Source organism: Panthera tigris, chromosome B4, assembly GCF_018350195.1.
Source record: "Panthera tigris isolate Pti1 chromosome B4, P.tigris_Pti1_mat1.1, whole genome shotgun sequence".
NCBI lineage: Eukaryota > Metazoa > Chordata > Mammalia > Carnivora > Felidae > Panthera > Panthera tigris.
In genome coordinates this window covers 95,349,117-95,376,821 of record NC_056666.1, presented here as the reverse complement: position 1 = coordinate 95,376,821, position 27,705 = coordinate 95,349,117, and the positions used below count along the sequence as shown (strand labels likewise).

The following is a 27,705-nucleotide window of genomic DNA, read 5'->3' as shown; positions in this document are numbered from 1 at the left end:
TTCATGATCCATTAGCTCCACTTGGTATTTTCTACAGTTTTTTTATTCAATTAACAGATGTTGGTAATTTTAAAATGCCATCTGTAAGATAAGCCTTTTAAGTGTTACAATTTAGATATTTATAGCATTCTAACTATGTACAGCCTAAACTTGTAGTGAATTCAAAAGTCTTGTTGAGCATTTATAAAGATCTGCCATAATTCCGGGCTAAAGATCCATCTTACTTAAAAAAGAAAAGATTGATATGAGAATAAAAGCCTCAGAGTAATGTCCTGACTAGCTGCCTCTGGCACCTACTGAGATAAACATATAAACTAGGAACAGAACTAGGAACAATATGCAAGGCACACTATTCTCTCACTGCTACACACTCAATGAAACAAACAACCTGTTCATTATTATCAAAAAGTAATAAAAGAAAGATCCAACTTAATTAACAAAGTGTAAGCAGTAACTGATGAAGAACAACCCAAGAATTTGGTGGCAGAACAAGTACTAGTTGTTAGAATATGTAAGTTAGCAAAAAAGTTGTAAGAAAGAATTATGAGAAAGAGGCAGATATAACCAAAATCGAGTTTCTATTTCTAGCACATCCAGTGCATGTTTCAAAAGGATTTCTCTTGCTAGAATATAGAGCTATGTTCATATAAATCTCCACTCACCCTTGTGATGACTTCAAATCCTGGTTCTTCTTGTTGATTTATCTTTAAACCTGGAATAGCATCACTAAGAAAATCTGCCATTTCTGATGGTGGTCGTTGATGTGTAGAGGGATCACTGCCTCTCAAACTATCAAAAATGTAGTTTGTGACTTTGGAAAATCCTACCATAGTTGCTGTATAAGGGTCCTTTTTAATTTTCTATGTAGTAAGAAGAAAAACATTAGCATTATTAATTCAAATCGAGAATGAAAATACCTTCTGATGGGCAAAAGGGCAATGTTTTTTAAAGGGGGGAAATCAGAACTAAAACAGCATTCTAAGATTATCTTGAATTTTTTTTTTTTCTGGAAAGAAAAATTTGTATTTTCTGAGGCAATTTTTCATTTGGTTAAAATAGTATATAAACAGCAAGTTAATGCTACTGATTGAATTCCAGATAAACAAATGATTTGCAGACTTATTTGATCTGCATACATCACAAATATATGCAGCGCTTACTTTCCACTGATGCATGGCCCACAACAGCTTTCTTCTGTCTAGCAGTCCTGCCTTCACAAAAAAAATATTTCTTGAAGTGTGCACAACCAAACTAGTCTAACAGAAAATATTGAATAGCTAAGTTTCAAAGCTCATAATATTTAAATATTAACTGACATTTTAATCTAATTACAGTAAAACCTTACTTTGCGAGCATAATTCATTCTGGAAACATGCTTGTAATCCAAAGCACTCGTGTATCACAAAGCAAATTTCAAGAACCAGTGGCTCAGTTGTGATGTGACACTGGGTGTCATGTACTACTCCTACTGCAAGACATCACTCGTTTATCAAGTTAAAATCTATTAAAAACGCTTGCTCATTTTGCAGAGCACGTTACTCACAATCTAAGGTTTTACTGTATAAGGTTAATAAAATCATGCCAGTGAATGTAATCTGTTCTGGACAGTGCTGCCCTGGAAAACAGCTAAAGGTTTTTCTATTGCTAGGATTACTTCTAAATCCCAAACTGCCTGCTTATTCATATTTAGTAAAATTAGTTACTTTTTAAAGGTCTAACTTTTAAATGATTATTTTCACATAAGAAAAACTTTTTTCACTTTTTACTTTAATTGGTGTCTAGCTGTCTTGTCCTCCTTCCTCAAATGTTCTCTCTTTATCTTGTTATCTTCATTCAGAACCAAAAAGAGACACAGTAAGCACTGTGACACAGTAGGCACTCAACATTTTTTGAATAAGTGAATAAACAAAGATTTCATTCGTTTACATAAAAATCTGAGTGAAAAATAAATTAACTTTATTTCTGCCTGTGCTAAGTGAATTATCTTTAGTCAAATGTAAGAATATACTCAAATACTTTAAGGGGGATTAGATTATCATGACCCTAAATGAACCTACTTAAATGGAAAATAAAAATTCAGGGGCGCCTGGCTGGCTCAGTCAGTTGAGCAGCCGACTTCAGCTCAGGTCATGATCTCACGGCTCGTGAGTTCGAGCCCGGCATCGGGCCCTGCACTGATAGCTCAGAGCCTGGAGCCCGCTTCGGATTCTGTGTCTCCCTCTCTCTCTGCCCCTCCCCTGCTCATGCTCTGTCTCTCTCTGTCTCTCAAAAGTAAATAAAAATAAATAAATGAAAAAAAAAATTCAAACCATATTTTTAAGTTTATCATTAATGAATTCAAAGTGCTTACCCAGTAACCTTTCACCTGATTCAAACAGTGAAAGCTATAACAATAAAAATCTAATGTCCAATTTCAGAATTACAACAAAGGGGAAAATTGTCTTAATGGTAACTAAGAACCAAAGAAGCTTCTGACTCTTAAAAATAATATGCATATTATTTCTAAAAAATTATGGAGAATAGGGCCACTGGGGTGGCTCAGGTGGTTAAGTGTCTGACTCCTGATGACAGCTCAGGTTATAATCTCACAGTTCGTGAGATCAGGCCCCACACTGGGCTCTATGCTGAGAGTGCACAGCTTGCTTGAGATTCTCTCTCTCTCCCTCTCTCCCTGTCCCTCCCCTACTTGTGCTTACCCACTCTCTCTCAAAATAAATAAAAACTTTTTAAAAACTTACAAAGAATAGTTTCATAAAGTTTACACATAGAGAGGCACTTGCCCATTCCATATAATCTCTGAGAAAGTAAGAGGTGGGAGGATATAAAATAATGCAATCAGATTAATAGATTAATACAAAATAGATTAAGAAACATACTTGTATTAAACCATAGGCAGGTTCATCAAGAAGATTTTCAAATGACTGTGAAAGACTCTTATTCTGACAATTCACAAGTAGTGTTCTTTTATCCTGTGGAGATCTGTAATAAAAGAAGGGATCTGTAGAAAACACTAGCACAGTCGATCAATTACTACCTGAATAATTATTAACGCCTAGCTACTTTTACCCCAAAACTCAAATGTCCACTTCTAGAACTGTTTCCCATTAATACAATATTAGCAACTATTTAGGAACTATCTTAAATGAACTCCAAACGTGAAACAGGAAATACTAAACAAATACAAAAGGACTAAAGCATATTTTTATTCTAGGTAAAGCCAAGAGGACTAAGTTGTAATGAACTCAAATTTTTGTTTATAATTATAATAGAAAAGCCTAACAAATATATCTGCCTTTGTTATCATGAACATTTTTTAATGTTAAAACACACTTTAGGATTCATCATTATATTTAATATGTACAATACAGGAAAATGTCCTATTTGGAAAGGGTTTCCAACTTCATTCCAGAGATTGGTAATACTACATTATAAGGTATTTAAAAACACAAGATAAAATAATTATTTGTTAAAGATCATCAATTATGCTAACATAATTATAAACACATACAAAATTATTAACAAAGTTATAAGGTACAGTTCAGGTACAGTATGTCTAGTTCTGGCTTAAGCTCTAGAAGCAAGTTTTTCTTCACATTTCTTAATAACTACAGAATAAATCTTTTCCAAATAGACATCTAATTTCAAGTAATCAGATGAATTATCCAGTCTTTTTTCTATTCAGTAAGTTTTATACCTTAGTAAGTTAGCTATAATAAATCCACAACTTTTCTGTGTTTAAAATAAAACTTAAATGTGTTATGTTACTGCTATCTACTTCTAGTTTATTATAAATGTTTGAGATAAGAACTTTAATAACAGTTATCTCTTCCCAATTCTAACATAAAAGGATGCAACAGCAATGCTAGAGGGGATATGAACTCCAAATCAGGATCTTATTCTTACACATTCAGAAACAACAGTTGTCTTCAGAGACAACAGTAGCTTAATAAGCTCCTTGGCTTTTTAAGAAGCTGAGGTTGAGTCATTTGAGGCAGAAAAAAAATAACTTTTAAAATGCTCAATTTTCATTAAGTGTTATGTTTCTGAACACTTATTGGGATTATGCTTAATATGAAGACCTATATGTTCTCACAAGGCATTTTTTAATGGTAAGTCTTTTAAATGTAGCACCAGAAAAAGAAAAGTAACTAACAGAGCAATATACTTTGTCCTGGCACAGCGCAACTAGCACTATGGTTATTATTTTTTTCTAACGATAAATTAAGTCAAATTATTTCTTTAAAATCCAAATAAAAAAATTATCACGAAAGTCAAAACATGACTATGCATGTATAAAGGGAACAGATATGTAACCTGTACCTATCCGGCCTCAGAGAATTACACTATTGCTCCAGATTTAACACTGTAATCAAGAAATTAGTGATGGAAAGAAGAAATGACTGCCTAACCAATACACAACCACTCTTTTAAAAAGAAAGGATTTCACTTTTTATACCCAGTGCTCTGTGATGAGGGGCTGGGAAAAGTTCTGAGAGAAAAGACATAAAAAATTTAAGATTTGGTTGCCCTTAGCTAAAGAAATCAACAGAAACATTTTTTAAAAGTACATTGGTCAAAGGACAAGTTGTATACTGCTAGGCAATTGCAGAACTCATCAAAAGGAGAGCTGGCATTCCAGAATAATGTTACGCTTCCACCTGCCAGGTTAACACACTGATTTAATTTGGAAAGATCAAATATTATGGATTTATATGTATGTATTCTGGAAATATAATGGATTCTGGGAAGTTGACATCTTATGACAACATTATTCAAGACTTTCAAACTCACTGCAGCAGCAAGACAAAACTTTTAATGATGTTAACATCAGCAATTCTATTAGAGCCTACTAAAGCGCTTAAAGAAAACCATAGTCTAATATCACAAGTATAGAAGTAGATCTACTGTAAATTCAGAAGTATTTTTCAGGCTTTGGAATGAGCCTCTCCCAAGGGCCTCAGAATACATTCTGAAATGGTAATAGACGAAGAATGCTTTGTGTGCTGAGATGTGGTGGTAACTATTTTCCATTGCTACTGAGAATGGACCAATATGGAAAGATTAAGAAAGAAATAAAAATATCATTGCAAAGGCTATCAGTCAAAAAAGTTAATAAAAATAAAAAGGTGCAGAATATTTACAACAAAACTATATATATGATATTCTGTTACACATATGTTTCAAAGGGAATAAATGAAGGTCTATAACCTAATCTTATAAATGGTATATGATGATACAACCAATTTGGCTTTTTAGGGATTATCTTACTGTGTGGATATTATATATTAATGTAAAAATGTCCCAATATACAAATTAATTTTACTGGAACCTCTGTGTTACAACCTTCATTCATATCCTAGCAACCAACTTGGTTCCAGAAAGGTAACATAAATGTACTCATGATTCATTCTTTACTTGAGTATGTTTTAAATGGTAATAAATCAAAGATCACTAACAAACATCAATGAATGGAGCAATGAATGTTTTTCCCCAGAGATAAGAAAACCATCTGAGAAATAACAAGTCTAAAGAAGCTGGCCTATTTTGCACTGACTGATCTGAGACTGAAAGAAGGACTGTGCATAGCTGGCCCAGCCTTGTTCTCACTCTTAACAAGGCGGCACATCCCCACTGCATTCACAACTTCTGTTCATCTGTATGGTAAGGCCCTTAATTCATTAGGGGGAAGTATTAAGAAGATAAGATGGCCACAAATGCAAGCCACATTATTCAACTTACGTTAAAAAGAGAAAAAGAGAATATAGTCTGCTTCTCTCTGTTGGTTTTGAATTGAGAAGAAGATAAGAAGAGTGACCCTGGCAGAGCCTGCCTGACATGCCACTGAGGTTGCGGAACTACTATTCTTCCTTCTGGCCTCTACAACAATCTCTGACCACAGGAACATGATTCTGGAAACATTATTTTGCTTACGACAACAGCTCTCGGGACAGGAAATGAGACTGCCATGGCCAACATCTAGTAGAGTAAAAACCTCAGAATATTTGGGAATTTTCATTTCTTTGGAGTTCAACTTAATGGAGAATTCCACTTATTTAGATCATAACTAATAAAGAACAAGTATCTTTAATATGTCCCTAAGAATCTAATAGAGATGACTTATACAAATATGGAATTTTTATAATATTAGTGACAGTTTATTTGGAGTATCTGTATTCTACCACTTGGACTCAACATAAAATCTCTGGTGAACTCTCTATGGCACAATATAATTGGGTATAATTTACGATAGGAAAGAGAATAGGAAGTGTTTATTTTTAACTTAGGGTATAGAGGGGCCTTGAAGATAAAATATTTGATGTACTATTCTTACACATTTCAGACCATTCAGGGGGCAAAGAGTAAATTAGCCCCCAGTGTCACAGAAGGATACAGAGTGGAGAAGTGGCTAGTATTAGGGGTATAGTTTTTGACAGACTCACTTTAAGCTATCTCTTCCCCCCATAACAGCCATATCCCTGGTTGACTATAAATTTAATAAAGCCCAAAAGGGGGGGGTGGGGAAGAAAGTATAGGGAGGGCAGTCTCCTCTGGTAGGTTTTTCTCTTTGGCCAGGTCACTAAAGGTTGCAATTAATCATTGATGCTCACATCACATCCCCCTTTATCCTCCCCTTAATTTCATTCCCTCTCAAAGCTTCAATTACTACTGACACACAAAAAACTTACAAATTATCCTATTATATGCTCTCACAGTGCTACATAGCTCTTATTTGGAGCACTTATTATAGCTGAAATATTACATTTATTTGTATAAGTAATGTTTGTTTTTCCCACAACAGTACAAACTTCATGAAGGCAGGGGCCATATCTTTTTTGATTACTGCTCTTTCCAGCAGTTAGCACAGTACTTCCAGGACATAAGTGCTCCTCAAAACTCAATGAATGAAATACACACACACACACACACACAAACACGCACGCACTCACAGAGGAACACCATTCCCATGGCTTCGTGTTTTCAAGTGGAAATACGCACATCTATTAAACGAACTCTCCTTCACTAGGACATACTTGATTACTGAGATCAGAAAAGAGTAAGGTGCATGCTTGACATAAATAACCCCTGTGAATTATTATGATGCTTATCTAAGCCTCACCAATAATGATATTTTTACCATCATGTCTGATTCCTGTATTTACTCCTGTTTCCTTTTCTGTATTAGTAAAGAAGTTTCATTTACAACTCTCATCAAAATAACACTTGAATGTGGTACAACACACATTCAAGTACCCATACTCTTATAAGCACTTAAGTGATTGTTCAGTCTCTTTTTGAACCTATCCAGGATAGAAAACTGTCTAACCCCTGAGCTACAACCTGTTACCTTCTAATTGCTCTTTGGACCCATACAAAACAAATCTACAATATATTTCTTATAACAACCCTTTCAAAATTATTTGTAGAATTGTTAAGTACTGTGTCATTTATTCATTCAAATGAGATTTACTGTGCAAGTATTATGTGCCAGCACTGTGGCTAGGAACCTAGAGGAGAAAATGTAAACAAAACAGATGCAAGCCCTGCCTTTGTAGGCATACATTCTAGAGTAGAACATGTAAAAAAGTAAACAGATAAAATTATTCAATTAAGAGCTATGAAGGAAGCAAACAAGGGAATGAGACAATGAAAAAGAATGGGGGTGGGAACCTACATTACACGGGAGAGGAGACATCCAGAAAAGCTGCTGTGAGGAAGTGACATTAAACTGAGACCTTAGGGATCAGAAAGGGAGAAGAATATTCCAAGCAAAAGAGAGAACATACATATAGGACTCTAACACTGTCTGCCCACAGTCTGGGGCATTTTAGCAACTGAAAGAAAATCATATGGCTACAATATAAAAGAGAATGGCATAAGATGAGGCTTAAGAGGTAAACAGAGCCTGGGTAGCTCAGTCGATAGAGCATCCAGCTCTTGATTTCGGCTTGGGTCATGATCTCAGGGTTGTGGGATCATGTGCACTGAGCATGAAGCCTAAGATTCTCTCTCTCTCCTGCTCACACACTATATCAAAAATTTTAAAAACAGAAAGAGATAAAGTTAATAAGGCAAGGCAGGATCTCACTGACCATTTTAAGAGGTTTCGATTTTATTTAATGTTGCACCCAAACTCCTTTTGTTCAAGTTAAATCCCTACATCCTTCTAATGTTTTCCACAATACCACTTTGATCCTTCTCATTACATTAGTCATCTTTTCCATATAGTATAGATAGTTTAACACATTTAAAATGCAATATTTAGGGGTGCCTGGGTGGCTCAGTTAAGCATCTGACTCTTGGTTTTGACTCAGGTCATGATCCCAGGGTTGTGGAATCAAGCCCTTCATCAGGCTCTGCACTAGACATGGTGCCTACTTGGAATTCTCTCTCTCTCTCATTCTCTCTCTCTCTCTCTCTCTCTCTCTCTTCCCCCCCCCCCACTGCCCTTCCTCTGCATTCGCAAGTATGTGCACACACCCTCTAAGTAGAAAAAGAGACAGACAGATGAAATGCTTAAAACCAATCCTAGTTCTCCAAAGACCAGTAAAGAGCAGAAAGGAACTACCACTTCATCCTAATACTATGCTTTAATCAATGGTCTCAGATTGAATCAACTTCGTAGTGACAGTTACATCACAACACTGATTGATACAGAGCCTGCTATGGTACTAAAACCCCCTAACACCTGCTATTCAACAGCCAAACCTTTGCCCTCCTGAAATCTACTTATTAATAAGTCCCTGGGTAGTAACCTATTCATAGCTTCTTTCTTCAAGATCTAAGACCGACATATTGCCAACCAGGCTGGACTTTCTTATGGATATTAGTCTGATCAATATGCTTAGTGCCAGTCAGAGATGGGTCAACATGGTAGGGGGAAGAATTTCGTATCACAAAACACAGCCAAACAATGAGAAAGAATGAAATCCTGCCATCTGCAGCAACGTGGATGGAACTGGAGGGTATTATGCCAAGTGAAATAAGTCAGTCAAAGAAAAGACAGGTATCATATGTTTTCACTCATGTGGAACTTGACAAACCTCACCGACGACCATGGGGGAAGGGAAAGGAAAAAAAATAGTTACAAACTGAGAGCACTGAGCAGGGCACTTGTTGGGATGAGCACTGGGTGTTATATGTAAGCGATGAACCACGGGAATCTATCCCCAAAACCAAAAGCACACTGAACACACTGTATGTGAGCCAACTCAACAATATATTAGAAAGAAAGAAAGAAAGAAAGAAAGAAAGAAAGAAAGAAAGAAAGAAAGAAAGAAAGAAAGAAAGAAAGAAAGAAAGAAAGAAAGAAAAGAAAGAAAGAAAGAAAGAAAGAAAGAAAGAAAGAAAGAAAGAAAGAAAGAAAGAAGAAAGAAAGAAAGAAAGAAAGACACAGCCACAATCTCCCAACTTCTGGACCACTCCTGGATTTAGATAATCTAAAATTAGGCATTATGTTACTCTATTATAAAGTGACAACATTATAACAAGGTTAACAATCATCCCTACAGTTCCCCAAACTAAAAAGCTCAACTTCTCCCTTCTTACCTCCACATACCCACTCAATCACAAAATCAAACTCTAAATATTTTTCTCCAATACTTCTATCTTTCCTGTCACTCTCCTCATTCATACCACTATAATCTCACCTAGATGACTGGAACAACTGGCTAAAACGATTTTAGCAGGTCCTTCATGCTCTAGCCTTTACTCAGCTCTCTGGCCTGATCTTTACATTTGGTACCTTCTGTTCCCCTACTATGTTGCCCTGTGATACCAACTACTCTGTTCTCTACTTACATCATGTTTTATACATTTCCTTCCATCTAAAACCTCTCTCCTCCAATTATCTCCTCTTCATGCTAACATTCACTCGTCAGGTCTCAACACATACTACTTACTTCCTCCAGAAAGCCTTCCCTGACCCCTACCCAACTAGGCTGAATGAGGGACCTTTCCTCCCTTCCTGGGAGCCCCAAAGTACCTTGTACTGTATCTTAGTTCTTGCGATGTATTGCCACTTACTGGTTGGCATCCTTCACAAGACCATATGCTCTCAGGTATCTAGGAAAAGCCTATTGTGTTCACTACTATCTATCAAGCAATTAGCACAGTCCTCAGAAATTTAATAGATAACCAAAATATATTTGTTAGGAGTGAAGGCAAGAAAGAGTATGTGTGTACAAATGCACATGGGTGAATAAATAAAAGACAAAAAGATTTTTGGAAAGTGAGAAAGCCCTGTCTTCCACACTTATAATAATTTTATAAAGGCCGTAGGTTTCCCAGATCTAATTTGCAACATTACAAATAAAATTCTATCTTAAACAGATAATATGTAATAAAATGTAAATTAAATAAATATGTAATCCATAAATTACTGATGCATCATTTAAATGTGTATAAAAAATACTGGACCACTCTTCTTTAGAACAGTAATAAGATGATACATTGCAGATCCAAAGTACTAAAATGGCAAAATTTTATTCAATCATTCATCCAAAGCAGTCAATATCCCAGAAAGAACAAAGCTGCTTGAGCCCTCATCTACACACAGGTCCCTGATGCCCAATGACAAGTAAAAATTGTTTGCCTTGGGACCAATATAACAATCCAGTTTCAATAAGTAGAAAATAATTTGATACTTACTCACACAATACCACATATTTTTCAAGAGAGTCAATCAGTAGTTTGCTATCTCCTTGATGAAAGTGCAGAGCAGGGAGAACGACGTCATCCTTTAGACAGAATACCAAATACGACCAGCCCATACCCTCTTTGTTTTGCTTGATTGATTTCAGGTCTGTCAAACTGAACAGGAATGACCATTTGCTTTTCCCATTTCTATGACTTGGAGCATCTTAAAAACAAGAAAGTGGGGCAAAATATTTTTGTTCACCTTTTTAAAAGGTACTGACAGTGCTCTTCATGACTGCCTAACAGATACCTGCTGAACCTAGGGAATGACTATAGCATTCATATTACAGGCTTCTACCTGTATTAGAAATGGCAACATACATTTTCTTAAAAGAATAGTTTCTTAAATAATTATCTTACTTGCATACAGAGTGAAAAAAATTTTATCCCTATTTAAAATATAAGCTTTGCCCAAAAATGACTATGGCTTTGGAAGCAGGCAGGCTGGATACAAACCGCAGCTTTACCAACTTACTAACTGAATGATCTGGGGCAAATAACTGATTCTCTCTGAGCCTTAGTTTTCATCTGTAAAATGGAGATAATTATACTTACCTCCCAATGTTATTCTAAGAATTAAAAGAGATAATACTTGTCGACTAACTAGTGTGGTGCCAATTATATAGCAAACAATAAATGTTCATCTTTTCCACTGCCCCCTCCCCCCAAATACAAATGGCATGATGCTCTTGGAGTCATTAAAAACAAAACAAAAAAATCTTTACTTCCTCACTTTCTTTTGCAATTACTTTTACTAGACTATATTGAGTGAAGGTAAAGGTAAGTACACTGGTACAAAAAAATAACATTGGAGAAATATACAGACAGACATTTTATTTGCAAAACCCCAAAGAGCAGTGGAGAATTGAGGACAAAAATATAAGCAAGCTGTGAGTGCTTCAAAGAGAATGAATACAGTGCCCGCTTCGGCAGCACATACACTAAAACCAGAACAGCACGGAGATTAGCACGGCCCCTATGCAAGGGTGACACGCAAACTCGTGAAGCATCTGACATTTACAAAAGAGAGAATGAACATATTCAATCATCTTACTACATCAACCATCTACTAAATTAAGACCTCAGTTCAACCCAAACTATAGTAACGTAAAATAAAGCATTTTCTGAGTTTGTGAGCTATTTACAGAAGCTTAAAATCCTAGGTTTGTGAACAGTATAATAACAAGCAGCTTAATAAATACCTAAATAAAAATTTAAAGAACAAAAGGGTAAAATGTTTCCTACTATTACTTATAATTCTTATCCAAAAATGCCATTTTGACCTGTTTTAACTCCAACATAAGCATGTCATGTCTCTGAAATTTTAAGAAACCATTTCTTGAATGTTATTTCCTAAGAAGTGCTGCACTGTCCTGTTACTCAAGGTCTTAACTAACTCGATCCCACACTACCAACTGCACAAACATAAAACTACATAGAAGATATGTGCTTATAGAACTTGATCAAAGGGTAGATCAGTGTTGACCTGCACATATGTCACCTTCCTATATAGTCAGAACACCATAGCTCCATCACCTCCAACAAGATCTCCTAAATTGACACAAAGAAATCTACCGCTCACAGAACCTCTACCTACAAGGATTACAGGTACCATCACTTTTTCATGGACACTGAAACAAGTATCATTTGAAAGGAAGTCCAGAAAGGCTGAGTAACTTAACTATGCAGTGACCTGCCTAGGTTCCGTACCAGTTTAGATAGTGAACACATACCCAAGGCTGGTACTGGATTAAGTACCATGTGCCCATTTGACTACTGTACATCCTATTTCACTGGAATTTATACCACAGAGCTCGTAACATCACTACAAGCTAATATCAAAGTGAGAACAATTCTAATTTCCAATGTCTTCCTAAATCATTTACATGTGAATATGTCTGGACTACCTAGAAAGGATAGATACTACTAGGTATTTGCAAAGACCAAAAATATTTTCAAAGCAATGAAAAACTAGATAGACAATTTTTTTAATTAAATTCTTAAATTACACAAAAAGAATTAATCTAAATTAATGCCAGAAAATCATATATGTTAATACATGCAAGCTATATGAATTATCAGGAGTCTGTACATATTCAAAAGTAAAAATTTTACACAGATTTTCCCACATTAATGGAAAAAATACATCACATATGAAATACGAAATATTCATGTATAGAAAATGCCTCACACATTTCCTCACTTGAAGCTCTAATAAACAGTGAAAAAAACATTACAATTCAATTCTAGAAGTCCTTTTACTTGAACATAGTAAGATTCATGAGAACAAGAACTTTATATTATTCACAATTATATTCCCAATATCTAGAGGAGTGCATAGCAGGTACTCTAAGATGCACTGAACAAATGAATAACCTAGTACCAAGTCAACATAAAAGAAACATCAAGTTAGTCTACCACCAATAGCTAAACAAAAATAGAAATGGTTACAAAGGAAAACTAATAAATCCAAGAGTTAACTCAAAATTTCCTTCCTTCTCTTAAAGAAAGGTAAATAAAACTAATTAGTTCTGATGAACAATGTAACCAAATACATATAAAACATATCTCCAGCACTATGACATGGGAAAACTGACCACAACAGCAGAAGAGTAAAACTAAAACAGTTAAGTAAGTCCCTATATGTCTTGAATGGAATCAACACCAAGAACACGACATTTTATTTGGATAGGTGTACAGAACATGACGGCAGTCTGTTGTTGCGGGAAGATACATTTTCAAAACATTTGTTCTGATATACAAAAACAAAGACTGAGCAATAGAAACTCTTAAAAATTATAAAGAAAGTTAAGTCTCTGACAGTCAATTTTTAAAATGTTTTGTTCCACGGACGCCTGGGTGGCTCAGTCAGTTGAGTTTCCACTTCGGTGCAGGTCATAATCTCACAGTTTGTGAGTTCGAGCCCCGCTTTGGGTTCCGTGCTGACAGCTCAGAGCCTGGATGGAGCCTGCTTCGGATTCTGTGTCCCCCTGTCTCTCTGCCCCTCCCCAGCTCACACTCTGTCTCTCTCTCTCTCAAAAATAAAATAAACATGAAAAAAAAATTAATGTTTAAATGTTTTGTTCCAAATTCCCTTGTCACACAAAGAAGTAAAAAATATAATGTGAAAATTATAATAAAATAAAATTTTACTAGAAAAATGATTCAAAAGTATAAAAATGTTTCATAATGGCATAAATTTGAATTTTGAAACATCAAGTTTAGAAAATGTCTCCTTTTGAAAGAAGTTTTGATGAAATATAATTGGATGAAATAATCTAGAAGAGGAAGGGATGGGATGGGACAGAATGCACTGCACTTCATAACTCCTGGCAGACAGGTACATGTGTATGCATACTGCGTCATACTAGGTTCAATATTATTGCTTACTGCTATACACAATCGTAATAGTTTTCAAATACTGGGAAAAAAGAAAATATCTCCTTAACTTTTAATAATTGCTAAATAAAGTCTCCTTGCTTTATAAGTCACAGTGCATGGCCAAGCCATATGAGCAGTATTTTGCTAAACTACACAGCTACACACAGGTTCTCAATTCTGCACGTTAAAATCAACAGGACAACATTTGAAAAACAGATGCCTAGGGTCCAGCAGGATGAAATACAGGCATCAGTATTTTTCTAAAAAGCCTAAACTCCCTAGGTGATTTCAGTGTGCAGCCAAAGTTGAAAACTACTAACCTAAAAAGATGTTTATTGTCAGCATTTCACATACATGCAATGTTTCTTTCATTTATGAAAACTCACTCCTTTGTTCATTCCCATAGCCTGTCATTTTCAAAGATTCAACAATATTAGATACTATTAGGTACAACCAACAAAACAAACAGAAAAAGATCAATTCACATAAATTAATTCTTAAGACCTAATCTAAAGCAGTTAAAAATCACTTCACATGCCAAATACGCTAAAGTCCTATGGTCTTATCTTAATATTTAGTATTGTTCTGGTAAAAATCTTCCCTTTCAGTAGAAAGAGAATACCAAAAAGAAGAAAAAAAAAAAAAAAGCAAAACACCAGCACTGAGCTGACTATAATTTACCAAAGGCTTACAAATTACTATTAACTTCTTCATTACCATTGTTTCTAAGAAATGATATAGTACAAAGGATAACTACTGTATATGAGAATGATTCCCCAGGCCACAGATGAAAATCAATTTCACTTAATAACAAGGCTATATAAATGCAGTGTATGTATTCCAGCCAATTTTGGCCAGCTTTTCTGAATTTGGCAAATGTGGATAAATCCTAAATTCACACCAAAATCATTAAGAGATAAAATTAAGCTATAAAACACAAACTAATCACTCTGAAAAAACCACTTTAACTCTGTACATGTATTTACTACTTTTTAAAGAATCACAGATAGGCTGGCTACCTCACAGATGGGCTACCTAAATCTTATTTGGGGTAGTTTATGTGTTCTGCCAGGCTGTTAGCTTGGGTCTTTTTTGTTATCTACATGTTGATAATCATCGCATAGCAGCATAAATTTAAATATATACATGTAATATATAAAGGAGAATAGTCACTGAACATATATAAATAGAAGACTATAATGAGCTGTGAAGATCTCAGTAAGCACTGAAATTAGAACAGTACAGTTTAGTGATATACTCCATCTCCCCCTGGTGCTTTAGGATGAAATAACATGAATTTTTTTATTCTAGAAAAATGTGCTTGAGAGACATCTAAAGCAATTTTTTAAAGTGTTTCTATTTTCTTCCATGAGTAACTACAAAACAGAACAAGTATTTTTAAAGCCTTTTTTTTGATAAAGTCACAACCATCAAAACAAAAAGAGAGATGAATACAGCATATAATTAAAATATTAAGAGTTATATGTATTAAAGCACCAAATCATCCTTGTGACAGAGGAACATTAAAGAATTTTCTTTGCACTTTTATTTATATTATATTGTAGCAAATTAGTTTAAGCTTTCAAAAGATTTAATTCATACCTCCATTGGTATGTGGTTTCTTTTTAAACGGAACTGTATTGACCATGTCCCACTCTGCTTCATAACTGTTCAGATGTTCCGATCCCCGATAACCTCTTTCCTTTGGGGGCTGTGTCCATTCTACAACTGAACTGGAATCCTAAAAAAAGAAAAAAAAAAAAGATATATATATATATATATATACACACACACACACACACACACACACACACACACACACACGTAACATAAAATATTTAGGAACTAAAACTAGAATTTAATTTCAATTAATAATATTTTCTCAGTTTCTGCATAAACTAAAACTATAGGTTGTGGCAGACATCACTGGTAGGAAAACTGACCACTATTTCCTATCCTTGTTTCTCTCTTGCTTATCTTTACTTGCCATCCACTCCATCCCCCCACAAAAGCAAGAAAAAAAAGAAAAGCCTTTCCAAACTCCCTTGTAGTTAGGGTTGCCAATGAAATAAAGGCAGAGGTTAACTGCAGGGGCTCTGGAAATACTTTTGCTTTCCTAATAAAAGCCTCATCCCCTTTCCCCTTTTTCCTGCTTTGACTGTAGCCACAATGTCTCAAATTATGGCAGCCATCTTACGACCATAAAAGAAAACAGAGGAGAATCACTCCAAACCTCTAGATTTGCAGTTATTTGAGGAAAATAGCCAATGGTGGCTATTTTATTTAAGCCATCATTGGTTCCATATTTCTCAATAAAAATTAGTTAAAAGCTACAAATAATATATCTACATGTATGGTTCTATACAACTTAACATTTTAAAAGAGAATAAAACCAAAAGTCTAAAATTCAATACTAATAATTTAAACCAAAAAATTTAATTTGTATACAATAAAAGATAGCAAACATAAGCAAGCCTGGGTGAAAATGTTTCCAAAATATATGGCAGACAAAGAAAAACATCTAGAATACAAAAACACCTACACCAAGTTATTTAGAAATTGGCACATAACAAATCTGAAAACCATGCAAATGGTAGGAATAAGCAAGTCAAAGAAGAAATATGAAGCAACAAACATACAGGAAGATGTCCAACTTCAGAAACAGTCAAAGAAAAGTTAAGATGAACTTCAATTTTTTGCTCTATTCAAGTAAAAAAAATATGAAAGACAGTGTAAAGACATGGTACCTCACACTGTTGATGACCATGCTAATTAGTACTGACTCCAAAAGGGCAATAGAGTCATATTTATTAAGATTCAAACTATGCATGTGTGTCACCAAAATAATTCTCTTTACATCTTCCATTCTAGAGAAATACTAACACATGCATACTAAGAGGCATATGCAAGAATTTTTACTGCAGCATTGTTTATAAAAATGAGAAACTGAAAATATCCTAATATCCATAAGTGAAGTAGTGAATAAACAAACTAGGGGGTAGACAAGGAAATACTAGGCCATAGTTTAAAAAACTAACGTATGTTAATATTTATTTACTATTAAATAATAGTAAATAAAACAAAGAAGTTGCAAAACAATGCAGTGTAACTACATGCAGCATATGCAATTAGCAACACAGAAAGAAAACTAGACAGATAATGAAATGTATACAGACAAAAGTCTGGAAAGATATACACTAAATAGGGACAGATGAGTGACAGGATTCTAGTCAAGCAGGACTTCAATTTCTATTGTCTGTTTCTATTACTCGAACATTTTTACAAGAATGTATTCATGTATTGCTAGTGCAATTCTTTTTAAAAAGGGACAAAGGAAAATTTGTAAGAAAAGAAAGATACTATAAAGGCACAAGAAAAATTAAGAAATAGAAACAGACTGAAAGAAAAGAAAACTAAATGAATGAAATGAATAATGGGGAATGTTAAGAAGCATCTACAGAATCCCACCAGCACAAAGGTTTGGAATTGGTAGATCAGGTACTTTTGGAAATTAGGATAAAGGTCAAATTAAAAAGAGGACTAACAAAAGTTCAGAAGGCTGGAGGTGTTTATTCATTAAAGAAAGTAAAACAGATTATCTCTGGATTAGGAGAAACCAACCACACTGAATAATGGGATAACACACTGAAAACGAGAATTTATTAAAAGTCCATCTATAAAATGAATTGGTGAGATTCCCAGCTCTCTTCCTCCACTCCATTCTCAGAACACTGGAATCCAGGCTTACCCTCCCAGGCAGGAATCTGCAGGAATTCCAGACAAATGATTAATAAGCCCAAGAGAAAGGATCTAGCTTTAACAGTAGAGATTCCCCCAAGGAATTACCAAGCCTACCTATATCTACCTATACCTACAGAGTATAATCAACCACTTTTTTTGTCTGCTGTTAAATCTAAGCATCACACCACAAAGATTACCAAACATCAAAGGCAAGTGTCTACACAAAAGACAAGGTCCCAATGAAACAAGGGGGAAAAAAGTCAATTAAAAGTAGATTATGTAGAGAGATAAAAACAAAATGCCTTAGGAATAAGGAAAGATATATTCACAAAGAACAGGATGCTATTTTTAAAAAGGACTGGAAAAGGGGCACTTAGAACAAGATGCTCTAGAAATTAAAAATAAAGCAGAAATTAAAAAGGCAAGAAAGCCAAATACTGAAAGATAAAACTGAAGAAACTTCCTATAAAAATATTAAAAATAGGAAAAGAATTAAAATAGAAATTAAAAATAGGAAAGAAAGGATTAGAAAACTAGAGGACCAGTCCAGGCCTACAGAGTTCCAGAAAGAAAGAAAATAGAAAATGGAGAGGAAGAAAAAAATCCTCACTGAAATAATTCAACATTTCCTAAGAACTAAGACACAAGTTTCCATATTAAAAGAGCCCATCAAGTGCCCAAAACAATGGATATCAAGGACCACAATGGCTCACTGTGAGGACATCTAAAACACTAGAAACAAAGAGGCAATCATAAAAGCTTCTAAAATGAAAAAAACATACAATGGATCAGAAGTTAGAATGTTATTAGACTTAACAATAAAGGAAACTTAAAAAACCTAAGACGGTAATTTCTTTTCAAACTATAATTCTATGCCAGTCAGAATATGGATAGCAGGACCCCTGGGTGGCTCAGCTGGTTAAGCATCAGACTTCAGCTCAGGTCATGATCTCACGGTTTGTGGGGTCAAGCCCTGCATCAGGCTCTCTGCTGTCAGCATAGAGCCTGCTTCAGATAGTCTCCCTGTCTCTCTGCCTCTCTCCCGCTCTCTCTCTTAAAAATAAACCATTAAAAAAAAAAAAAAGTCTAAAAAAAAATAAATGTTTTTGTTCTTATGTACCCTTTTTCTCAGAAGTACTAGAGCTTCATGAAAACAAAGGAGTGAACCAAAATAGAAGACAGCACAGGATATAAGAAATGGGGATAAAAATATAGGGAAGAATCCTCAGGACAACTGCTGCACAGCCAACCAAAAAGGCAACCAGGTCAGAATGAGCCTATAAGACGACTCTGGAAGAAAGGTCTCTAAAAGATGAAATCTGAATCTGTGTTTAAATATTCTGAGAAGAAATGTGGAGAAATGAGACTGAGTTTCAAGGGAATTAGAGATAAAATAGAAATAGATAAAATAGAATAGATAAAATAGATAAAATAGAAATCTCTACCTTCCACAGTGACAAGTCAACACATGCATGATACAAGTGGTAAATGCATAGTTATCATATAACCCAACAATTACACTCCTATGTTTATTTATTTATTTATTTATTTTAAGACAGAGAGAAAGACAGAGACAGAGCGAGTGGATTTCAGGCAGAGGGAGAGGGAAAGAGAGAATACCAAGCAGGCTCCACGTTCAGTGCAGAGCCCAATGCAGGGCTCAATCCCACAACCATGAGATCATGACCTAAGCAGAAATCAACAATGGGATGCTTAATCGACTGAGCCACCCAGGCGACCCTCTACTCCTAGGTTTTTAAGAGAAAAATATACGTCCATACAGAAATTTTGTTTTGAATGTTCACATGAGCATTATTTATATTAACCTAAAAAAGTAAAAAAAAAAAAAAAAAAAAAAATCCACCAACTAATAAACAAAATGTGGTGCAGTGCACCCTGTATCTGTGGTTTTCCTTTTCCACAGTTTGTTATCTACAGTCTGTTACACAGTCAACAATGGTCCAGAAGCAGATGATCCTCCTTTTGACATATTGTCAGAAGGTCAATAGTAGCCTAACACTACTTCACAATGCCTACATCATTCACCTCACTTCATCACGTAGGCACTTTATCATTTCACATCATCATAAGACAGGTAAGTACAGTACAATCACGATTTTGAGAAAGACCACATTCATATAACTTTTATTATAGTATATTGTTATTATTGTCATATTTTATTATTAGTTATTAGTGTTAATCTCTTACTGTGCCTAATTTATAAACTAAACTTTATCATAGGTATGTATAGGAAAAACACAGTATGTACAGGGTTCAATACTATCTGTATTGATAGTATTCAGGCATCCACTGGGGGTCTTAGAACATATCCCACATGGGTAAGGGGGGATTACTTATATCCATAAATGCAATGTTGTTCAGCAGAAGGCAAGGAAGGAAGGCAGGAAGGCAGGCAAGAAAGAGGGAAAGAAGAAGGATGGATGGACTGAGAAGTGCTATAACATGGATAAACCTTGAAAACATTATACCAAGTCAAAGAAGCAAGTCACAAAAGGCCACATACTGTATGATTCCATTTAGATGAAATGTCCACAACAGGCAAATCCTCAGAGATGAAAAGTAGATGAGTGGTTGCAAGAGGCTGGAGTTAAGTGGGAATGAGGAGTGTACTACTAAAAGGTAGTTTCTTTTTTAGGAGTGATAAAAATGTTCTAAAATTAGATATTGGTGATGGTTACACAACTCTGTAAATATATTAACACCACTGAATTGTACACTTTAAAATAATGAATTTTATGACATATGAATTATAGCTCAAAAAAGTTATTTTAAAATGGCATTCCTTGGGGTGCCTGGGTAGCTTAGTTGACTTAAGCATCCGATTTCAGCTCAGGTCATGATCTCATGGTTTGAGTTCAAGCCCAGAGCCTGGAGCCGGCTTCAGACTCTGTGTCTCCCTCTCTCTCTGCCCCTCCCATGCTCACACTCTGTTTCCCCCCCTCTCTCAAAATTAAACATTAAGAAATAATTGTTTTAATGGCATTCCTTATACTGGAATAAATAAATAGCAAAAACAAAAACATAAAAATAAAAATAAAAATAGCATTCCTTGGGTGCCTGGGTGGCTCAGTCAGTTGAGCGTCTGACTCTTGGTTTTGGCTCAGGTTACAATCTCACAGTTCGTGAGTTCAAGCCCTGCACCAGGCTCTGCACTCACAGCGTGGAGCCTGCTTGGGATTCTCTCTCTCCCTCTCTCTGCTCCTCCCCTGCTCATGCTCTCACACTCTCTCTCTCTCAAAAATAAATAAATAACCTTTAAAAAAAAATTCTTAATAGCATTCCTTCCTTTAGTCACACCCTTTCTTTTTTAAATACCTTTCCAGCGTAGAGAATACTAGAAGAATCTAAAGCATCATCCAATGGTCTCCAGTCCACTATTACTTCAGCATCCTAGAGAAAGAAATTATGGACTACGGTTACTATTCAGCAATATCTTACACTCTTAGTCACCTATGTGTAATTCCCTGAACCCAAAATGAAAATTTTAAACCACTAAATATTAGCATTTTAAGTATGTAGTATCATAAACTATTTGATAATTGTTATATAGATTTTTAAACTATTATTATTCATTATAAAAAATTTACATTACTGCAACTTTTACATAAGTTTTATAATAGTCCATGCCATTTTACTGGCTATCTAAAGTTACTTTTTTTCTGGGGTGCCTGGCTGACTCAGTGGAGCACGGGACTCCTGATCTTGGGGCAGTGAGTTTGAGCCCCACACTGGGTGTAGAGATTACTTAAAATCTTTTTTAAAAATTTTTAATTAAGTATTTTTTTCTAACATCATTTTCATGTTAAATTTACAACCACTGTTCAATTACATAATTTCACCTCACACATGAAATTCAAACTAACAATGCCCTAACAATGAACCACTGCCATAAACAATCATAAATAAAATCATTTACTAGAAACCCACCTTTTCTAACACACGTAATATTCCTGAAATCAAGCTGTCTTGGTCATTGGTCTTTCCACAAGATGAGTGAATATAGACCCCTTCCTGTTCGTATATAATCTGGAACAGCAAAAAAAAAAAAAAAAAAAAAAAAAAAAAAAGAATTAACCACACATTATTAAGTACTGTTTCAACATTTGTTTTAAAAAAGTGAGATATTTTCCTGTAATGCCTGAACCACATTTCTGATTATTTCATATATAAATGTATTATTTGAAAAATACCACTCAAGTTTAAGAGCACTTCAAACTAAGACAAACTGGAAGGAAGTTTGCTTTGTTATGCATGGAAGTTTGATTTAGTGATAATCACAACCTTGATCTTCTCCATAAACAAAAATGCTATGTGTCTCAAGCAGATTCCACTTAAAATATATTATTAACAAACATTAAGCAAGATATTGGGTTCAAACTGAAAAAGGATCTGAAAATACTCAAGAATAAGAACAGATGAAATGCAATAAGGAATCACTGCTTTCTAACTATTCCTAGAATAGCACGTTTTACTGTAAGATTATTTCAGTGTGTTTTTATAGCAAAATGGCATAGAAATTCAGGGAATAACATGGGAATTTTAAAGAGTAATGATGAGGACCATCTAGGAATGATTAAAGTAGTTCAAGCACACAAATATTTACTGAATACGTAAAACACTATAGTTACGTAAGTATGATTAAAACATGGTCCCTGAACAACATCCTATGGCAATACAAGGGAGACGTAAGTTAATTCCTAAGTAAACTGAACCATACAAAGGTAAGCCTTATTTTCTAAAAGCATAATGTTATAAACTAAGATTCCATTCCTGGGACCCATTTTAAACCACTAAAAAATTTTTTTTCATTAGGAAAATAAGTAAAAGAGAAATAAAATAATCACTTCTAGACCTAAGTATTTTTGACATATACAAGTTTAGAGCAAAGTGCAGTTGCAGTTTCCATTTATGTAGACATTTTAATTCCAGTACAATTAACATAGTTATATTAGCTTCAGGTGTACAATATAGTGATTCAACAATTCTTTACTCAGTACTCATCATGGTTAAGTGTACTCTCAATCTCCTTCACCTATTTCACCCATCCCCCACCCACCTGCCCTCTGATAGCCACCAGTTTGTTCTCTACATTTAAGTCTTGGGTTTGTCTTTTTCTTTGTTCGTTTGTTTAAATTCCCCATGAATGAAATCATATGGTATTTGTCTTTCTCTGACTTATTTCACTTAGCATTATACTCTCTAGATCCATCCTCGTTGAAAATGGCAAGACTTCATCTTTTAATGGGTGAGTAATATTCCACTGTGTGAATGGGGGGGTGTGTACACCTCATCTTTACTCTTTCATCTATCGATGGATACTTGGGCTGCTTTTGTATTCTGGCTATTGTAAATAATGCTGCAATAAACATAGGGGTGCATATGTATCTTTTCAAATTAGTGTTTTCATATTCTTTGGGTAAATACCCAGTAGTAGAATTACTGGATCATATGATAATTTTATTTTTAATTTTTTGAGGAAACTCCACATTGTTTTCTACAGTGGCTGCACTAGTTTGCATTCCCACCAACAGTGCATGAAGATTTCTTTTTCTCCATATCCTCGCCAACACTTGTTTCTTGTGTTTTCAAATTTAGCCATTCTGACAGGTGTGTGAGGTGGTATCTCATTGTTATTTCGATTTGCATTTCCCTGACAAGTGATGTTGAGCATCTTTTCATGTGTCGATTGGCCACCTGGATGTCTTCTTTAGAGAATGTTTGTTCATGTCTTCTGCCCATTTAATTGGATTATTTGGGTTTTTTTGGTGTTGGGGTGCATAAATTCTTTATATATTTTGGATACTAACCCCTTATCAGATATATCATTTCCAAGTATGTTCTCCCATTCAGTGGGTTTCTTGTTTTGTTGATGGTTTCTTTTGCTGTGCAGAAGCTTTATATTTTGATGTGATCCCAATAGTTTATTTTTGCTTTTGTTTCCCTTACTTTAGAAGACATATCTAGAAAGATGTTGGTGTAAATTCAAAGAAATCACTGCCTATGCTTTCTTCTAGGGTTTTTATGGTTTCAGGTCTCATATTTAGGTCTTTAATCCATGGTAAAAGAAAGTAGTTCAGTTTCATTCTTTTACATGTAGCTGTCCAGTTTTCATAGTGCCACTTGTTGAATAAACTTTTTCCCATCACATAACTTTGCTTCCTCTGATGAAGATTAACTGAACATATAATCATAGATTTATTTCCAGGCTTTCTGTTCTGTTCCACTGATCTGTGTGTTTCTTTTTGTGCCAGTACCATACTGTTTTGATTACAACAGTTTTGCAGTACATCTTGATATCTGGGATTGTGATACCTTAAGTTTTATTCTCTTTCAAGAATGCTTTGGCTATTCGGGATCTTTTGTGGTTCCATACAAATTTTAGGATTATTTATTCTAGTTCTATGAAAAATGCTGTTGGTATTTTGATAGGGATTACATTAAATCTATAGACTGCTTTGGGTACTATGGACATTTTATATTTATGTAGAACTTTTATTAATATAACCACATCACTATTCAGAATACCATGTGGACCAACAATGCAAGACAAGCACCATCACAACCTATCACCATCACACCCTAGTTACAAATGTAAATGGGTATGGGGCAACTGGGTGGCTCAGTCAGTTGAGCATCCAAGTTCTACTCAGGTCATGATCTCACAATTAATGAGTGCGAGCCCCAAATGGGGCTTGCTGCTGTCAGTGCAGAGCCCACTTGGGATCCTCTATTCCCCCTCCCACTCTGCCCCTCCCCTGTGTGCTCACGCTCTCTCTCTCTCTCTCTCACTCTCTCTCTCAAAAATAAACTTTTAAAAATGTAAATGGGTATGCATTCTGTTGTTTTTAGTTAGCATTTATGGAACACTTATGCACCGGGAACTCCGCATATGATAGCTTAATCCCTACAACTCTAGACCACAGAGTATAACTGTATACTATACACTGGCTCTATAACTGTATCCTACTACATCATTAGAATGAGAAGCCCATTTGTGTTAATGAGAAAACTGAAAGAGAGGTTAAATAACTTGTCTAAGGTTGATGACACAAATACTAAGGGGTAGTTAAGGAGTAGTGTGGAGATTAAAATCCTGGCAGTCTGACACCAGAACTGTGCTCTTAACCACTACATTATAAAGCACCACATTACTTTTACTGCCTGTCCTGTGTTAGTCACTTGTGATATGTGTTTGTCACAAGTGTTAGTCACTTGTGATATGAATTTGTACATTAGGAAAAGAGTCCTTTTAATTTAGTAATCAAGATCAGAGAGAAATTCTGATCTCAAAAACCCAAGGTAGCATTCAATGTAATAGTTGTTAAGCACCAGACCAGCATTAAGCAGAAGGCAAAGACTGGGGACAGTAAGAGTTGGGAAATGGTGGGAGACATTCTGTATTATTTGTATAAAAGTAAAAACTTGCAAAGTACACAGATTTATTCACACATATGCATAAAGATATGTTTAAGACTATTCACAGTATTATTTACACTATCAGGGGAGGTGAGGGAAGGAGGAAAGAAGGGAAGTTATGAATTTAAATATCCCACAGAGGGAAATGATCAAATATATCCTGGGATATTCATTCTACAGAGAATACTATTTAGCAGTTAAGAAAGAATATGGTACATTAAATGAACAGAAAGACACAGAAAACAGCCAATTACATATAGTATATGACATCTACATTTTTTTTTTTAAGTTTCTCTAAATCTCTGTAATACACAGAACAAGTTCTGGAAAGACACACTTAAAGCTGTGAACAGAAGTTACTTGAAAAAAGAATGGGATGTGGAAAGGCTGAAAGAGAATTGTAACTGTCTATTTTAATGCCTCTAACTGACTTGAATATCTTGAAGTTAAAATATAGTTATACATTGCTTCAGTAATAAAAAAATAATTTTAACGAGTAAAGTAGAAAAAGGGAATTCCAGATGTATAAACTATAACCTTTCCAGACTTCAGCTTATCAATTTTTAAAACAAGAGGTTAAACTGGATAATGTATCTGAGGCCACAATATGGAAGTAGGAAAAGGTTAAGAGGCGAAAAAAAAAAATCCCTTAAAATTTCAAGTTTTTGTGACAAATAGATCAGAGACATACCCTGAAACTACATGTTAGCATATTTTCACCTAAGACTCAGCTAATAGAATAATCAAGAGCTTCATAGTTCTCATAGTAGAAAAAGTGACACTTATTTACCCAGAAAAGCTTGGTATCGTTAACAACATAATCTAAGATTCTGTGATACCATTAACACGTAACAGATTCTGGAACCTTAATAAAGTAAGTGAATCCTAAAGAGTCAAATAAAATACCTAACTGAAGCACATTAAGCAACTCTTTCTTTCCCATACATATGTTGGCCAAGTGTCTGTTCTCTTTTTCATTTAAGAAAAAGCTGAATTTCCTAAGTAATTTAGCTGGGAAAATACCTAAAAAGCATGATAGTACTAGGTATCTTATGAAAAAGTCCAAGCTGCACTCATTCCATGTTCTGTGTTCCTTAACTCTTTAGTACTTTTTGAGGGACAAATTACATGTCCAAATATTCACAATCACAAACCAAGACTTGTACTGTCTTTAGAAAGCAGTCATATTCGGCTAATTTGAAGGCTGTGATGTTAACCGATACAAATTACTAATTCTGCCAGAAATAGAATGAAATTAATAAACTTACCTTACTGAGCTCCTAACCTTTATTAAGTCTTGTAAGACTTAAAGGGACAAAAAAAAAGTTCTAGTTGCATCAAATATGTAATTTACTTCAAATATTAAAGTTAATGATAGTTTTAAATTTTTTTTAATGTTTATTTTGGGGGGGGGGGCAGAATACAAGCAGGGGAGGGGCAGCGAGAGCAGGAGACATGGAATCGGAAGCAGGTTCCAGGCTCTGAGCTGTCCACACAGAGCCCGATGTGGGGCTCGAACCCACGAACTGGGAGATCATGACCTGAGCTGGAGTTGGTCGCTTAACCAACTGAGCCACCCAGGTGCCCCTTAACGGTGACAGTTTTAATTATTTCCTTTTTTTGAAAAAAAAATTTGTAATGTTTATTTTTGAGAGAGAGAAAGAGCACGCAAGTGAGAGAGAGGCAGAGAGAGAGACACACACAGAATCCAAAGCAGGCTCCAGTCTCCGAGCTATCAGTACAGAGCATGACAAACCATGAGATCAGGACCTGAGCTGAAGTTGGACACTTAACTGACTGAGCCACCCAGGAACCCCAACTATTGACTTTGTTTTCAAAGCAGTCTGATCTCTTTTGATCCTCATAGCTAAACTGAATGTGTCAGAAATAGACCTTATTTCCATCTCCATTTTACAGAAGAATAAACTGAGACACAAAAGCTATTCAGTGACTACTCAACACCACATGCACATCAAAGGAGGGAGTGGATTTCAGATTTCCTAACATCTTCATCCATTAAATCTCAATTGTTACTGCCTCAAGAAACTACCAGAAAAATTCCACATGGTTTCCCTACAGAAAAGCAGTTTCTGAAATTGCTTAGATGTAGAAAATAATGCTGCTTAGGCCTAAAAACAATTTTTAAATGTCTTTAATTTATAAAGCAATGCAGCAGTTGACTAACAATTAGGCCTTTTAACAAAAACTCTTGGTTTCTCTCCCATCCGAACTCCTACTAAATAGTACACAAAAGAAATTTGTAGGCCCTTTTGTAACATGCATTTATTTTATTTAACATTTATTTTTTGAGAGAGACAGAGACAAGGCGTGAGCGGGGAAGATACAGAGAGAGAGGGAGACAAAGAATCCCAAGCAGGCTCCAGGCTCTGAGCTGTCAGCACAGAGTCTGACACGGGACTGGAACTGGTGAACCGCGAGATCACGACCTAA

The 27,705-nt window shown here is 35.1% G+C and overlaps 1 protein-coding gene and 1 non-coding gene across 7 annotated transcripts in view; one reads left to right on the top strand and one right to left on the bottom strand.

Annotated features, from left to right (window-relative positions):
- TBC1D15 (TBC1 domain family member 15) overlaps positions 1 to 27,705 on the bottom strand; it is a 100,904-nt gene that overhangs the window by 27,245 nt on the left and 45,954 nt on the right. For 5 of the 6 annotated variants that reach the window (XM_042992758.1, XM_042992762.1, XM_042992759.1 and 2 more), the window contains 7 exons: positions 21,766 to 21,864; positions 21,154 to 21,228; positions 17,757 to 17,840; positions 15,679 to 15,817; positions 10,648 to 10,858; positions 2,877 to 2,979; positions 663 to 860 (listed from right to left, as the gene is read on the bottom strand). In XM_042992758.1, the coding sequence (XP_042848692.1) occupies positions 663 to 860; positions 2,877 to 2,979; positions 10,648 to 10,858; positions 15,679 to 15,817; positions 17,757 to 17,840; positions 21,154 to 21,228; positions 21,766 to 21,864 (909 nt within the window). The remainder of the gene's footprint in view (positions 1 to 662; positions 861 to 2,876; positions 2,980 to 10,647; positions 10,859 to 15,678; positions 15,818 to 17,756; positions 17,841 to 21,153; positions 21,229 to 21,765; positions 21,865 to 27,705) is intronic. The other variant, XM_042992763.1, reaches the window with a different exon arrangement.
- LOC122240655 lies at positions 11,613 to 11,716 on the top strand. Its single transcript, XR_006220428.1, has one exon. It is a non-coding gene; the product is annotated as a U6 spliceosomal RNA (small nuclear RNA).